Source organism: Dreissena polymorpha, chromosome 10 (assembly GCF_020536995.1).
Source record: "Dreissena polymorpha isolate Duluth1 chromosome 10, UMN_Dpol_1.0, whole genome shotgun sequence".
NCBI lineage: Eukaryota > Metazoa > Mollusca > Bivalvia > Myida > Dreissenidae > Dreissena > Dreissena polymorpha.
In genome coordinates this window covers 32,473,833-32,491,827 of record NC_068364.1, presented here as the reverse complement: position 1 = coordinate 32,491,827, position 17,995 = coordinate 32,473,833, and the positions used below count along the sequence as shown (strand labels likewise).

General features: G+C 35.1%; 2 protein-coding genes across 3 annotated transcripts in view; one reads left to right on the top strand and one right to left on the bottom strand.

Annotated features, from left to right (window-relative positions):
- LOC127849021 (uncharacterized) overlaps nt 1-17,995 on the bottom strand; it is a 330,113-nt gene that overhangs the window by 187,556 nt on the left and 124,562 nt on the right. The gene's annotated exons all lie outside the window — the stretch shown is intronic.
- LOC127847190 (uncharacterized) overlaps nt 1-17,995 on the top strand; it is a 233,394-nt gene that overhangs the window by 124,148 nt on the left and 91,251 nt on the right. For both annotated transcript variants that reach the window (XM_052378912.1, XM_052378913.1), the window contains exon 31: nt 1,908-1,994. In XM_052378912.1, coding sequence (XP_052234872.1) covers nt 1,908-1,994 — 87 coding nt within the window. The remainder of the gene's footprint in view (nt 1-1,907; nt 1,995-17,995) is intronic.

The following is a 17,995-nucleotide window of genomic DNA, read 5'->3' as shown; positions in this document are numbered from 1 at the left end:
AGTAATAAATGTCTTTAATTTCACTTAATTTCCTGGGACTACACATGTGTCAAAATACACACCTAAGTGGTAAAGGTCTTTAATTTAACTTAATTTCCTGGGACTACACATGTTTCAAAATACACACCTAAGTGGTAAAGGTCTTTAATTTAACTTAATTTCATGGGACTACACATGTGTCAAAATACACACCTAAGTGGTAAAGGTCTTTAATTTAACTTAATTTCATGGGACTACACATGTGTCAAAATACACACCTAAGTGGTAAAGGTATTTAATATAACTTAATTTCCTGGGACTACACATGTGTCAAAATACACACCTAAGTGGTAAAGGTCTTTAATTTAACTTAATTTCACGGGACTACACATGTGTCAAAATACACACCTAAGTGGTAAAGGTCTTTAATATAACTTAATTTCCTGGGACTACACATGTGTCAAAATACACACCTAAGTGGTAAAGGTCTTTAATTTAACTTAATTTCATGGGACTACATGTGTGTCAAAATACACACCTAAGTGGTAAAGGGTTAAGCTTTGTGAGAAAATGAGAAGCTCTCTTGAAAAACCTGTCTTAATGTATGAGCGTTAAGTGTCGTCCCAGATTAGCCTGTACTGTCAACATGGGCTAATCAGGGGTCTTAATGTATGAGCGTTAAGTGTCGTCCCAGATTAGCCTGTGCTGTCAACATGGGCTAATCAGGGGTCTTAATGTATGAGTGTTAAGTGTCGTCCCAGATTAGCCTGTGCTGTCAACATGGGCTAATCAGGGACAACACTTTCCGCCTGGACTGGATTTTTGGTTTAGTAGAGACTTATTTTAAAGGAAAGATTCCAATTTATTGGAAATTGTTGACCCTGATTGCACAGTCTTATCTGGGTCGCCACTTTGCCTAACACACAGAATGAGGCTCTACATTGTCCTATGATGTTTGTTACAGGTGCCAAATTGTCCTATGATGTTTGTTATAGGTGCCCAATTGTCCTATGATGTTTGTTATAGGTGCCCATTTATTGTCCTATGATGTTTGTTATAGGTGCCCCTTTATTGTCCTATGATTAGGGCTGTCACGATACGCCGTGAGCGTACCGCGGTATATCGTGGTACGGCAACACTGTATCGCGGTACGTACCGCGATATTTTACAGAATATGTATCTGTGAAGAAAACAGCAGAATAACAAGTTTTACAAACTTTATTAAACTCAATAATCAGAAAACACTGGTTTCATAGTATGACTAGAAACTGTAAAAGAAACTGAAATAAACTTGATAGAAGTAGTCATTGTTATAATGTTATTGTTCGCGTCTTTTTCTAAAATGTCCGCCATGTTGTTTACAATAGCTGTGACTAAGATCTGTGTAAATCGAACGCTTCAAGGGCATGTTCAAAATGCGGAGTCAGCGGGCCCAGTATTGAAAATCCGTAGCGTTCTGACTCTTCCTCGACTTATTCAGAATCTTAAGCTAACATGATTTGGAAGTGCCATGCTTTGAACGATCGATATACTAAAGAAAGAAAATAAGAAATAGAATAAACATCTTTTGGATAATTATGAACTTATTTGCAAAGGAAATCTGTCCCTAATTCCAAAAAAGGTACGGACCCATACATCGCCGTATTTTAAACGTGAAAGTTAAACATCTACAAGTGGAAGCGCTTGCTTGACCTGGATATTAACAGATTATTTATTTAGCCCTTTTGAACCGCTTCTACATTTTTCAAAACGATATATATATATCAAAATAATTATGTAATGTATTTATATCTGTGCTAATATAATAATATAAAAAAAAAACCGGTGCGGCAACGCCGTACCGCGGTGCGATTTTTTTCACGACATGCACCGCGATATACCGGTATACCGGTGAATCGTGACAGCCCTACCTATGATGTTTGTTATAGGTGCCCAAGGTGAACCCCTCCCACATGCCTTCCTGGTGGGGATATGATGATGGGAAAGGAACAACCAAGGACACAACCACGCCTGTGGTAAGTGACACTTATTTGTTGTTGTTGTTTTTGTAAGTGTAGAAAATTAAAAAGTTGAGGGTGAAAGTCTTCAGCAGCCTTTGCAATAACTTTCAGATCCAGCAGATTTTTTTCCATCTTGATATGGGACCAGTAAAAGGAATTTTCCCAATCAACGAAAAATTACAAATTTTTCAATTGCCTTCTGAAAAATTCCCAAAAGGCTTGGTATCAAACTTCAGGTAAAAGATCACTTTAAAATACTTCAACATTCTCTCACATTTAACAAGTAAAATCTTTTAAAACATTGAAGGGTACCCATTTCCGGGTCACAAAATGGGACGACACTCCGTCCCCGCCCCCTGGGGCCTCGGCCACACCGCCTGTGGCTCTCTCCTCTGCCCAGGGGTCAGTGCCATCCCGAATGTCATCGATATCCCTGGAGATAGAGTCGCCAGTGAAAAAATACATCGTTGCCAAGAGCAAGACCACTAGTCCGAATTTGCTCTCCGGAAAACTGGTCCAGTCGATGTCTAAAACTAATAGCGACGTTGTCGCAAAAAAACGCCAGGAGGACAACGGGATTGATAGCGTGAAAAAGATGGCGAAAGCGAATAAGTTGAGCTTTAGAAAGCAGAAGGTATCAGTGTGGTTTTCTGGCTGGGTTTTTTCGTGAAGTAATCTTGTGATATGAGTTTTGACCACTAACACACGTGTGCTTAGATGAGTTTCAGATTAACTCTCTAACCATACATGCCAGAATTTTTCAGGTCCAAATCAGGACTTTCCATAACAAATTGTCTGGACTTTTACCAAAAAGCGGGACACCTAAAACGATCAATCATTCCACCTTTTCTTTAGTCAAATCGATAGTCAGTATATTACTTACAAAAACTTTAAATTTCTGCCCGATATTGACGATAAATGTGTGTTCAGAATTTCGTGAACACAAACACTCTCCATTTTCCGGAAGTAAACACACTCCATTGAACTAAAATGAGGGGTATCCCCGTATGCATCGATTTGACATCCAATTGGTACAGGGATATCCCCTTGAACATATGTAAATCGCATGACACGATGTGAGCGCATCAAGTACTGTTCTTATTTAAGCAATCGTAAATTAACTCTAAATTTAGATTGATGCATTATGTACAAACTATTTTCTGAAAATCAGTCAAAAACGAAAGGTAATTTGAGAGAAACATCAATATGTATTGGTCAGCATTCAATATGTTTAATGTACAAAATCGGTGTTTTGACAGGATTTATAACCTTATGTTGTATAATACACAGGATAATAGTATCGTTGGACTTGATTGGGCCATAAAATACGAATGCAGGTGGCGTTAATTTCTGTATGATACATCTTTCGATAGCAATTATTGACCCCTATCATAAAAACACCATGCCGGTCCATGGTGTGAATGTTGAAAGAAAGAGCTTGAAAAACAAATTTTATTGGGAACTTATAGACCTTACATTGTTTTTAACGAATGTCGGGACAAGTCGTCTCATATTGGGATGCCCGGACAAAGAGCCCAAAAGCTGGACTGTCCTGCCAAGATCGGGACGTTTGGCATGTATGCTTTCGAACAAATCTTAGTTGTTTTGGTAGTTTGGGAGTTTGAACTCTTTCGGTGCTAGAACCGAATTTTGAAGGCCTTTGCAAACAGTTTGGATCCAGATGAGAGGACACAAAATGTGGCGTCTCATCAGGATCAAAACTGTTTGCTATTCTGAAAGTATTCTTTGAAAAAAAAATCGAAGAAAATGCTATTTTTTACAAATTCAGCAGACGACATTTTAGCAAACGACAAACTTCCCAGCATACAATGGGTTAACAAATTTGTGTTTTTGCGATGCAGTTGGAGTTTCAGAATGGCTTTAACAAATGTTGTTTTTTTTGGCAATTTTGCGGGAGTTTTACGAATCTTTTTGTTTGCAGCGCAGTGGACGTATATCCGTGGCATAAAACCGAGAATCCCTCCCCCAAAAATGTTGTTTAAATTGTATATGCACATAAAAAAGACTGCTTGAATGCAGAATCCCAAACCATACAGTGGAAGTCTATTTTTAAAAGCGCTTTCCAGAACATGCCAAAATAGTGCATTTCTTGGTTTTGTTCTTTTATTGTAAAGTGATGCTTTTGATTTGAAGTGTTTTTCTAACATTTGTGTTATAATATCGAGGGGTTAGAGCCAGAACGTAATAAGTCCAATTTTTTCAAATAGTGGAGAAAAACGCAAAAGAAGGTTTGACAAACTACAACTTTTATTTGAATATGAATATCAGCATAATATTATGTGACACTATTAGGTAAAAGTATTGTTATGGCATTATAAACATATCATAGAATTGCATAAAATATTAAATGCTTTTGTATTCAAAATAGCGTTGACTTCATTATGGCATAAAGGTAAAACATATATATTTTCTGTGTGCCACTGTGTTAAGTGCACTTGGTGCTACTTATCATAAGAATAGTACCCTGCTTTTCCTATACCATACAGGTCTAAGTTCCCTTAAGGCAAAACAGCCCTGTGCTATGCATCTATTTTGAGAGACTGAATGAAACATGTGCACTTAGCACAAGTTCATATTAATATTCATAATACGAGATATTATTATACAGAAGTACATCATTATTTCCTTTTGCATTCTGGATTTGAAGAGTACATACACATGTAACAATACATATATTTCAATCAGTATGGACTTGTTTGTCTCCAACCTTCACAATGGAAGAAAGTCAAGATTCAGATTTTCTATTCCACATTTGAATCTTCACTTTCTTCCATTGTATCTGGTTCTGGAAGACTGTCCCTAGTTGTCTTATCAGATGGAATATCCTTGAAATACTGGTCATATTCTGAAGGAATTATTCATCAGAGCAAAGTGATAGCAGGTATTTTTCGGCGTAAGCTGTATTAAGCCAGCTTTTCACCCTGACTTGACCTTTGTAAGTGTCCAATAATACTCAAATAAAATTTCCCGTGGCTAGGTACGAATGAATACACTTCATTTATTCCATTGGCTGATTTGAGTATAACACCAGAACATTGGAAACATATCCGCGTCTTTGTAACACTGTTTTACTGCATGAAACAATTTTATCTCTAATGAAAAGGCTCAATAGATAGAACAGTTTTACAATCAATTTTCGACATAAATACAGTTTGTGCGTTCACCTTTTATTTTCAGAGAATAATCAGCGCAAAAGCGTTTATACTAAAGGCTATGTTGTCATATTTAGTACTTACTTGCATTGCATTTCAACCCGCGAGGTTCGGGTCAATTCGCGGCCATTTGTGAAAGTCAGAGTTTATATACAGTTCATCACCGGAGTTCGCAGAAGGGGTTGCGATCATTGTGTTACACCGGTCTTACTGACAATAACGTAGTGACTGTAATGCATTGCATTCCAATCCGCAAGGTATCAAGGTCAGTTTGCGGTCAGTTTGCGGTCAGTTGCAGAAATCTTTATATAAACGCCGTCTCGTAAACTTTGTGCACTTTAAGTCTGTTTTGATCAGAAAGATACTAAATAAAGATATTCGGCGATATTATTGTGGTATGTCAATCATCGATTTTTAATATGGTTTCAACATTTGCATGATAAGGACCAATTTTGATAAAATTAATTAGAAATATTTATCAATTTAGATCAGTTTATTAAGCATGAGCACAATAATTCGCTATACTATAATTATGCAATTAAATAAGATTCGAGTATTGCGGGCTGACTTATATGCACTCGTGTATTTTCATGTTTCTTGTGTTTTTCTTTTCTGTAAATATAGATATCTGAGTAATAATATCACATAAAGCAAAATAAGCCACGAAATATGGCGCAACACCCCGTAATTGATTTGCTTATGATGTAGCTAAGAACTGCGCAGAAAAAAGGCATCCGCTACTTTTTATCTCATAGAGATAATTTTTGATCGTTCATAAACTTCGACCACAATCAACGCCGTATATCTTTTTTAAAGATATTTCTTGTTTCTTTGTTACTGTAATTGGAAGTTTGGCATCATACAAGGGTTATTAAGTCACATTTTATAGAAGGTCCTTTCTTTGGAGGATTTAAGTTGCACACACTGAAAACTGGTGTCATCAAAACTGCTCTTAAAAAACACACGCCCCGGATAACTTTTTTGCAGTTTTATCCATGTTATTTTTGTCCATAAAATGTTTTGTCCACTTACATTTACAACGTTTAACGGTAGAACATATTTGGCTACATGCTTGATATCTAAAAAGTCATAGTATTTCATCAGCACTACAACATACGGATTTCTTTTTCTTGCAACCTTCACAATTGTTTCTCACTGGCTTGGTACATATACCAATGTAAGTTTCTTTGCTCGTTCTATCGAAGCATGTACACTATCACAACTCCATCTGGGTATGTCCACTTTCTAAATACTTTTGTTCAATAGTGTCTCTATGTTTTTACGTTTCTCTTAAGCATGCATCAATGCAACAGTAACAACCCTATTTCGATTTTGACCACAACAACAGTCAGAATAAAAACAGACATTCTCTACTGTGATGGGAAGAGATTTCATGTAAGTCAAAAGACAAGTTCCCTCTTCACAAGAGCGCCGTTTTCCTTCAGTTTCATTCCACGCAAACCATGTCAAACTTGCGTTTTGTAAATAATAAAAGGAAAGATTGTAACAATTGAGTTTTTTTTAATAATAAACTTTACTCACAGGAGAACATGGAATCCGTAAAACAGCCTGTAGATCAAATGTTGCAACATGGTATGACTTGTCTTGTTTTGCACGAGACTTATCCAACTTCTTTTCATTTCTAGCTCTGTTTTTCGGCGTAAGCTGTATTAACTGTTTTACTGCGTGTTCAGCATGAAACAATTTTATATCTAATGAAAAGGCTTAATAGATAGAACAGTTTTACACTCAATCTCGACATCAATACAGTTTGTGCGTCCACCTTTTATTTTCAGAAGATTTTCAGCGCGAGAACGTTTGCACTTAAAGGCTATGTTTTCATATTTAGTACTAACTTCCATATTCCTGTCAACATGTAAACATGTTAAAGTATAGAGAGCAGTGGAAGCGAAGACTTACTTTAATGAATTGCATTTCAACTCGCGAGGTATATCGGGTCAATTTGCGGCCACTGTGAGTGAATGTCAGAGTTTACGTACAGGTCATTGCTGCGTCTCTACCCTACGTGCTGATCGGAGTTCGCAGCCAGGAAAATAATCGTTACATAATAAAGACGCTATAGCGTGAACTAGGTGAACTGGAATTTTCATTAGACCAGACAGTTATCCAGCGATATCATATGGTATGTCAATAATAGATTCTTTATGTGTTTTACAACAATACCATGATAAATATTATTTTTAATTAATTTAACAAGAATTATGCCATCATATTGACTAATGAATTAAGTATGAGCGCAATGATTCTCGATACTGTTAATAATCGAATCAAATAGCAACGCCAGACAAACCACTAAAACAGGTTTGTTCGAAGAACGCGCATATAAATATTTAAAATATGTACGGATACTTCGCGTGTGGCCGGTTGACTCATATGTTTTAATTTCACTTCCATTCTTCTTTTGATTTTCTGTTTTGTATCTATGCGTTTATGACCAGCAATATGTAATAATGTAAAATAAGCCGCGAAAACTCCGCGTATCATCCCGTACTGCGTTTGCTGCAGCTAAGAACTGCACAGAAAAAGACATTCGCTATCTTTGATCTCATTCATTGAAGTCTTTACCTTTAATTAACTGCAACCACAATCAACGCCGTATATCTTTTTAAAAGATATTTCTTGTTTCTTTTGATATGGTATTCAAAAGCAATTTTCAAATTGGAGGTAAGCTTGCCTGCTATCTCCTTATTTCTATACACAGCGCACGTCTGAAACTGGTCCTTCTTGGTTATATGGAATGAATAGTTAAACTCCTCACATAAATTTGTACGATACATTGAACTTGATATGTAGTGCCTGCCCTTTTCTTTACAGTTTTCTTTGTATAATTTATACAATTTACTAATATTTAAATCAGATCATAGAAAACACCTTTTAGTGTCTTGGCGTGTGTAATGTGCTTCTACAGTAGGAAATGATTCTATATGATTACTAACATCTTCTATGATTGCATCTGGGGTTTTGTTATGGGGATCGTGCTTTCCACGCCTGTCAAAGGAAGCAAATGTTCCTGAAGATAGTGATTTCAGTGCTGTATCTATCATTCTGCCACCAATAGCTAACGTCTTCTGGAAGAAAGTTTTGCAAACACATTTCGTATCTAAGTGATATACTCTGGAAATAGCTCTGCGCTTTGATGAGTGTGTCCTTACACGACTCGGCACATCCCCCGTAAATGGCAATCGTAAAATATTGAAAACAATCCCTGAATTATGTGAATATGAATGAGGTTGGATTAACATATATCCCGATCAGACTATAATATTTAATACATTGATACCCATTGTCTGGTTTAAAAAATAGTAACATAGGTTTTAACTCAAATTCCTCATGCATAATACTAGTATGGTTACTTTGTTTAAAATTATTATAATGTGTGTATTATAAACTGGTAGGAGGGAAACTTTTGTTCTTCATTTCATGTGCGTGAATTACAATTTGAACTTGAGTAAAATACCTCCTTGTTATACCATTCAACCCAAACATATTGACTGATTGTATTCATAAATGTAGCATTATTTGTGTTAAATTATATGTGTATGTTTCTTATTGGCTTTTGTGGTCATGTCCTTCATTAAAATATATAAAACCTATGTGGTAACAATGATTCATGCGTAGTGAAGTATAACACCCTGATGTGCGTGATGCTATTCGAGACTTAAGGTAGACGTAACTTTTATTCTAAGAGAGATTGGCAGGATGTCACATGCGGAGAAACATGCTGATAATCATTTATTGCTTAAACAAGTGATCTACGTAAATTGATGCGGGGTGTTACAAAAAAAAGATTATAATCATAGATAATGTTCTAAGTTCATGAGGTCCTTCCGGAACAGTGCCTGCATTATGTGGAGACCCATAGTGTGTCCCACCACTCCTACCTAATTTAATTACTAGACTCATTAAAGTTAAAACCAATGTTAAATTAAAGCTTCAGTTTCCAGCTACATATGTACTTAGGTTTTACTGAAAGTTATTCAATTTTGGTGTGGTCTTATGCTGTGGGCGGGGGGGGGGGAACCGGATTGCCCAGAGGAAACCCACCTGTCCGTTATAGTGACCACCTACCAAACTCACATGCCCTGGGAATGGGGATTGAACCCCGGTTGCAGAAGTGAGAAGTGCATGTAGCCTTGTAGATAATGAATTAACATAAACCTATTTAAATTGAGATTTTGAAAATCATGTCAATGCCTTTGCTGCATAATACAACTAAATCTGGTCAACCTGTTTGCTGCATTAAACAATTAAACCAGGTCAATGTGTTTGTTGCGCAATAAAACTAAGTCAGGTCAATGTGTTTGCTGCATAATACAACTAAATCAGGTATATTCGTTCGCCGCGTAAGACAACTAAATCACGTCAATGTGTTCGCTGCATAAAACAACTAAATCACACGAATATGATTGCTGCATAATAAGACCAAATCAGGTCAATGTGTTTACTGCATAATACAAATAAATCAGGCCAATATGTTTGCTGCATAATACAACAATCAGGTAAATATGTTCACTGCATAATGCAACTAAATCAGGTAAATGTGTTCACCGCATAATACAACTAAATCGTGTCAAATTGTGTTTGTTGCATAATGCAACAATAAGGTCAATGTGTTCACTACATAATACAATCAGATCAATGTGTTCGCTGCATAATGCAACATAATGCAACAAACAGGTCAATGTTTTCACTGCATTACGAAACAAACAGGTCAATGTGTTCGCTGCATATTGCAACAAACAGGACAATGTGTTCGCTGCATAATACAACTAAATAAGGTCAATGTGTTTGCTGCATAATGCAACAATCAGGTTAATGTGTTCACTGCATAAAGCAACTAAATCAGTTTAATGTGTTTGGTGCATAATACAACAATCAGATCAAATTGTCTTGCTGCATAATGCAATGTTCATGTCTATGTGTTTGTTGCATAATGCAACAATCTGGTCAATGTGTTTGCTGAATAATGCAACAAACAGGTCAATATGTTCACTGCATAATACAACAATCAGGCCAATGTGTTCACTGCATAATGCAACAAACAGGTCAATGTGTTCACTGCATAATACAACAATCAGGTCAATGCGTTAACTGCATAATGCATCAAACAGGTCAATGTGTTCACTGCATAACACAACAATATTGTCAATGTGTTGTTTTTCATTAAACAACTAAATCACTTGAATGTGAATGCTGCATAATTAAACACTCACTTCAATGTGTTTGAAGCAAAATGCAACTAAATCAGGTCAATGTATTCGCTGCATAATACTTCTAAATCAGGTCAATGTGGTAATTGCATAACACAACTAAATCAGGTGAATGTGTTTGCTTCATAATGCAACACTCAGGTCAATGCGTTGCTGCAAAATGCAACGAAATCTGGTCAATATGTTTGCTGCATAATACAAAAATCAGATAAATGTGTTCGCTGCGTAATGCAATCAGGTTAATGTGTTGGCTGCATAATACAAAAATCAGGTCAATGTGTTATCTGTATAATGCAACACTGAGGTAAATGTGCTCCCTGCTTTATACAACAATCAGGTCAGTGTGTTCTCTGCATAATAAAACTAAATCATGGCCATTCATACCTTGACAAAGAAATTAGTTTTTACAGTGATGTATGCATTTGATTTTTCGTTCATTTGCTCTTCTTATTGATATCCGAGTTTTTCAAATCGCAGCGTTTTTATCTTTCTCTGATATTGCAGGGCATAGACCTAATTTTTGTAAAATAATACATGTCATTTATCCACAATCTATTTCATTACATTTCTATTTGATTTATCTGGAGCAGTTAGGCAAAACTTCCGTGTCATACAAATATAAACAATCAATAGGAAACATCCTTAAGGGTATGGCAATTTAAAAAAGTGCTATGTTGCAGATAATATTATAACATGTATATTGCCTTTCTAAGTTTTGCTTGTCAGCATGATCGTGGCAGTCCAACTAGTGTTTTCCGGTCAAAATTAGCAATGTTTGTATGAATCCGGAGCGAAATATACATAGGACAATTTGTTAGTCACTATCTGATATATCTGTTAAGTTTCAACTCTTATCGTGTTTAATTTGGTTGTTATTGTATCTATGAACTATGATGTACATAATAGAAATACTTAACTATCGGTCCTTCAGTCAACATTTAAGTATGCCCTTTCCTTAACCAGATCTGCTTGCCGCTCCTCACAAGTAGTTATTTCCGTTGATCTTGATTGTAACATCAAATTGTATGTGGTACTTACAGTAATATATTAAAAGTAGACCCAATCCAAAAATATTGTGTATACCCCGGAATTGACTGACTGAGAGGTATATAATGATTGACTCATCCTTCCATCTCTACATGGTTAACACAAAATGACACATTCCAGAGAATATCAATTATGTTTCCTACAAAGCTTTCATACTTGCATGGATGTTGTCCTCGAACACTATCAACACACCCACTCTAACCTTACCTCATGTTGCTGTTGACGCTGACCTACATTCGGCTCAGACTAATGCAGAGTCCAATCTCTTGTTTAACCCTTTTCCACTTAGATACATATTTGTACACATTTATAGTCTCTTACAATATAATATTAAATCAAATTCCTATTTTTAACAAGATGCAAGTTGTAAAGGCCTCATTTTCAACCCTTAGATACTGATTAGCAGCGAACAGCATAAAAACCTGAACAGTCTGCGAGTTACTTGCAGGGTTAGAGTTAGAACGGTATTTTAGAACTTTTCTTTTATCGTCAATCTGGTTGACTGCCCCTTTAAGGCTAGTGACTAATTACTGACTGTACAATACTGATCTATACATCGTATCTTAAAATCTGTTTCTTGTGCAAAGTATGCTGTCTCATCATGTGTTTTTAAAAGTCCTTTTTTAGACAGAATTTCACTACCAACACCCTACCAGCTCACATGGAAATATGTATAATAATACATAATTATGTACCTTTATCAAGACATGGCCGTGGGAAAGATTTGTGCTTAATATCATTTTTATAAATTGCTATTTCCAGCCACCCACTATTTAAGTACTCTCAGTCAACAAGGGTGTGTGTTTTACTTGTTGTTTTACTGTAGCTGTCTTATCCAGAGGTTTAGACCTAGATTCCTTTCCATACTTGTATGCAGCGAGAAAATTGATGGCAGATATAATTGTGCACATGTTCATGTTTTTTGTATGTTCATGCTATTTGCATCTTCCTCCCATGTCAACATTAGTAGATTTCACGCAAACAATCTGCCTTACATGAAAACTTAAGTAGATTTTACGCAAACAATTGAAGGCCACAATTTACTGTACATGAAATATTAATGCTAAACATTGTTTAATCTATAAAAAACATTTTAGTTGGCAATTTTGTTATGCTCTGTTCCAAAAACACTTTTAATAATTTAACATTCAGACTGAAGGAGGATAAATGGTAGATTGTTCTCAAGTGGTTCAATACAGAGTCATGAATGCATACTTTAACCACTAGTTAATAACTAGAATTGTTCTCCTCAACAAGGAAGATTTTATTCATAATGAGAAATGTTTAATTGAAACTTAAAGTGTTTTTTGAAAGACACACTCAACTTAACAATACCATCATTGTGATTATATACTTGGAAAAAGTATTTTTAGTATGAAAACCCACCAATGGTTAAAGAGGTTTGTTTTTTGAACATTCAGTTCGTACACTTATTATACAATTTTAAGCAAGCTCCACAAGATACTTTGCAAATTATTTGTAATTGACTGACTTGTATAGTTTAATCATGTAGAATACATACGTGTGCTATGTTATCTCCTAGATCATCTATGGCAGTATAGTACTTGCATATTTCTGCATATAAATTTTTATCATTTGTTTTCAATGGTTTTTATACCTCAATATAAGCAATAATTTCCTTTTGCCTTATTAAAATGGCACAGCAAACATTTTGGTTCAAAAGTATAAAGTGGATTTTAACAAGTTTACAATTCCACTGCAATTTACAGAATCATTTTTAACTTTGCTTTAATTAATTATCATTCTTCCACCACCCTTACCCATTTTATGTAGACAGAGTTTGAAATTAAAGGTTATTTTGCGACAAATCATGTGGTTATACTGAAGTACATTATGGAGTTATTCTGCTATCAAAACCTGTAAATGTTGTAGGGCTTTTTTCCTTCTTTGCGTGTGGCCTCGGTCAGCCATCTCACAGTTTTGATGCAAGCATTTCACAAATCTAATATATCCACACTATTTTACAAAACCTTTGTACGTTTTTTGACATTTAACAGACATTTTATATTCAAAAGTACAATTCATCCATCTGTCTGTCACAAACTTTTTAGAGCTATAATCTCAGAAACTATTTAAGTTTTTTAACATAAAACTTCATAGGTGTCTATATAGTTGTATATCAATGAGGAAAAGGGGGATATCAATTCAACGAATTTGCTTGTTGTTAAGGAATTACAAGTATGAAACCAGTGTTGTAACGTTAGTTTGGCTAAAAAAACACACCAGTGCATTGGACCGTCAGTAAATTGTATAGTAAAACTTGAGATCCTTTATTTAAAAAGTCAGCATGAGGATCCAGATTTGTTTGAATGAGGAGTCACTTTAAAGATATCACAGTAAGATTTAAGCATGCACTTTTACAACAGATATACCTTGAATCAGAAAGATCATGTGATGAAAGTGAAAACACTTAAGTAATGTAGTACTGGCAGAGAGCGAGGCAAGGGCAGCAATTTGGAGTAGATTTTTGTATTGTTATCCGTTTATATGTGTAAATATTCTTTAAAGCTTGAATAATTTCTTTTCAAATAGATTAAATTGCATTTTCAAGAAATGCATTTTAATGTCAAATATTGTTAATATGTATGATTTATAGGGAATCCTATGCGCATGTGACATGGCACAATTGTTATTGACAAAGGTTTTCAACTTGGAAAAATTATATGGCTTACATTTCTCACACGAGAACTAAAATTCAATGTATAACTAATGTGTCTAGCCACACAACAGAAATCTCATAGACAAACATGTTTGTCAAAAGTATTGACTATGGATCATTGAAGATACATTTAAACCTGTCAGAATTTAGTTGCTCATATGATGTATGATTTTATTTTTCGAAAGCAAAAGTGTCCAGCCAATGAAAATATTTTACTATACCTATGCATAAAAATCATCATTTTATAATTTCTACAAGACATGCAAGTATATATATGTGAATATTGTTGGTAAAATTTTGAGGAGTTTGTGACTAAATTTCTCACAATTTTGAAATTTGTGGGATTTTTTTTCCAAACAAATTGAACGTCTTACTTTTACTCATACATGCCATACGTCCCGATCTCGGCGGGACAGTCCCGCTTTTGGGCCCTTTGTCCCGCCGTCCCGCCATGAGACGATTTGTCCCGACATTCGTAAAAAACGATGTAAGGTGTATAGGTTCCCAATAAAATTCGCTATTCAAGCTCTGTTTCGCTAACACTTAACACCGCTAATCCCTTTATTGCCCCCCAATTAACAATCCGATTCTACTTATCGTGTGTACCAGTGTTGTTTATGACACCTTATCAGCGATTTATCGGCTAATTATTGATTTCATCAGGCATTCACACCATGGTGGTCTTCAAGATAGTGGTCGCTTATTGCTATCGATAGTTTTATTATAATAAAATAAACGTTGAAAATGTGTTTATTTTGTATTTGTTTGAAACAGTTTAAAAAACAATTGTTTTGTAAAATTAACGCTACGTCATAAATGAGTCTTTTACATTCAATGTTTAGTTCCAATATAGCGGGATATTCCGAATGTGCAATATACCAAAATCGCAACAAACAGTCCAATAAGTGATACCCATCCTGTCTAGTGTAATTGTAATAAAAACAACGAGGTGCTATGCATGACAGTTTGACCCTACTCCAATTAAGCTAAAAACAACGAGGTGCTATGCATGACAGTTTGACCCTACTCCAATTAAGCCGCGACAATTGACAAGTAACAAACTGCGCATGGACACATGCTTAAAAAAACATCGCAACAAACAGTAAAAGAGTTACCCATCTTGTCTTGTGTTATTGTAATAAAAACAACGTGTTGTTATTAATGACAGTTTGACAATACCCCATTACAGCGCCTGACAATTCACAATTCAGTTTAATCTGTGTATATAGGAAGAAAACAAAATACGGAAATGTGTACGGCCGCGCATTCCGTGTGTAACTGATGTAACTGTTCGGTAGATAGTGTACTGTAACCCGTACTTTCAGTCAACTGGATAGCCTCCCCTGCGTTAAAGTTTGCCATTGAAATTAATATAATGAGTATTGTTGTCGTAATGTTCTAGATTTTGTACTCTTAAACAGATGAATATTATCTTAGTTGTTTGCTATTGTCTTATTTAATAAAACTGTTATTGTTATGTTTTAGATTTCATGCTTCATATCAGATGTTTTATGTCTTGAATAAAAGTATCAAGAGTTTTTGTTAGTACTATACTCAATACTGACTATAGTAAAGGTGGAATGATAGATCGTTTTAGGTGTCCTGCTTTTTGGTCAAATGTCCCGAAATTTTTTATGGAATGTCCCGCTTTGGACCTAAAAAATTATGGCATGTATGCTTTTACTTAACAAAAAAGGAAAGAGAGCCCTCTGTTGTCATGGTAATTCAAGAAATTCCCAGATGTTCAGTTCAGTAAAATGTGCCTCCTTAAATATGTGATATAGGAGACGTTTGACAAACATATCATTTCTGCATTCGGCCCAGTGAAACCACATTTAAGTAGTAAAATGTTCATACATAAGTTACCAAACCTGTTTACTTGGTATACATTTTGCATTATGAGCTTAATATTTTTATTGAATGTAATTTCCTCAAATAATCTTAATGAACCTGACAAAAGTTATTATAATTTAAGTGTGTTGTCGTCATAAAAACACATGTATGTATTTTTTTGTGGAAAAAGGGCATATTATAATTTATTATGTATAAACAATCATGTTAGATTTAAAATTATATATAGCTTACGTTGTTTGTTAAGGTAATAACCAACGGTTTGTTATTCTGATGCTTGTTATTAATTCATATTCATCGGAACTCCAAACCGTTGGTGATTACCTCACGAAGACAATTATTAATTCGCTTCTAATTAACTCATGTCCATATTGTCTGGGTAAATCAACAAAACATGCAAAGTTTAATACTTTCATGCCATCAAAGTCCGGACCTACAAGGATTTCATTACAGTTCATGACAATGACAGCAAAGCAGAGCAAAGTTACAGTACAGATCTAATAAAGCAATTTCCGATTTTCGGTTAAGGCCAAATAAAATATAAAAGTAAAAATGTTTATCTCGACAATATTTAAATCAAAGTAAAATTTGGGCCAATTGATATCAAAAACCTGGTCAACAGGTTAAAGGTTACGCTAAAGTTGTAAGACTAAGCTACGTGTCAAAATCAATCAATTAACAGGGGTCCTGTTATCATATCGATTGTATCACGTCCGCAGTCAAACTGAAAAGGCGGCATTGTTTAATGTGGCTGTTAATTGGCTTTAATATACGGATTTAATGGCAGTTTGTTGGCGCACTCTTTGAATGAGCGACAACACTCATAAGCAGTCATACCTGTACCTGCAGTAAGATCATGCAGACAACGATTGAGTCACGTAATTTTCATAAGCGTGTGATTTTATGGCAGTTAGTTGAATTAATTACTCTCAACTGAAAATGTTTCTTTTGATTCTCAAATGAGCATTATTCAATTTGTAATCCGAAACATGCCTCCGAATTTTAATGCTTACGCGACATTATCAAATTCTAGCGTCAAATAAACAGTGCTTTATCCTTTGTCTCAATAAAAAATCGCACGAAAACTATGCAGATATGTAGAACCATGCATGTAAAGTGTATTTTGTGTTTTATAAAAACAAGAACTTCACGTCTGGCGATTTACGTGTGTTCAGTGGAATAAAACCCGCCCCGATCGGACGTTATTTCATCTCATCTTTAAATAGTAACCAATGCGCTACAAAGTTTTTATGCGGCCGTGGATACACCCACGCATTTCCTGCAGATATGTGACATGTACACAAAAGCAATTTGGTGCTCTTTTTTAACACGAAAACACCAGGCTTGTATATAGTAACGGAAGTAGTAATGTTTTATTTGACGTTAATAGATCTTGTGTATTTCGGAAAGTCTTTCAAACTTAGCAATTTGCGATGCGAAAAAAATGCGTATCAAAAATGCATATATGTCTATATATATTGCTTAATGCATACATGTCCCGGAAAATCGGCAAAAGTCCCGGAAAATTGAGCTCAATGTCCCTGAATTGGTCTGAACAATTATGGTATGTATGCTTATTTTCTATTAATAACTTGGAATGTCCCAGGGAGTTGCTTATTTTCAATTAATAACTTGGAATGCCCCAGGGATCGCTTATTTTCAATAATAATTGGGAATGCCCCAGGGAGTCGCTTATTTTCAATTAATAACTGGGAATGCCTCAGGGAGTCACTTTTCTGCGTCAAGTTGCAAAACATCACTACGTGCAATATCAAGGGCTATTCTTTTTTTCGGTGTAAGGAGACAGATGTCATGTAACAATTTATTTTCTCATGATAGACATTTTTGGTAAGCTACATGTATTTTAAAACTGCATGATGAATGAAGTTACAGTTTGGAAAAGCTTTTTTATTACAAATTTAAACCTTTAACCTATAAGTATGATCATGACCTTTTAGGAAGGAATATGAGTGTTTCACTTGTTGACTTGACACACTTCATCATTTTAGTGGTAATTTTTGGTAAAATATAAAA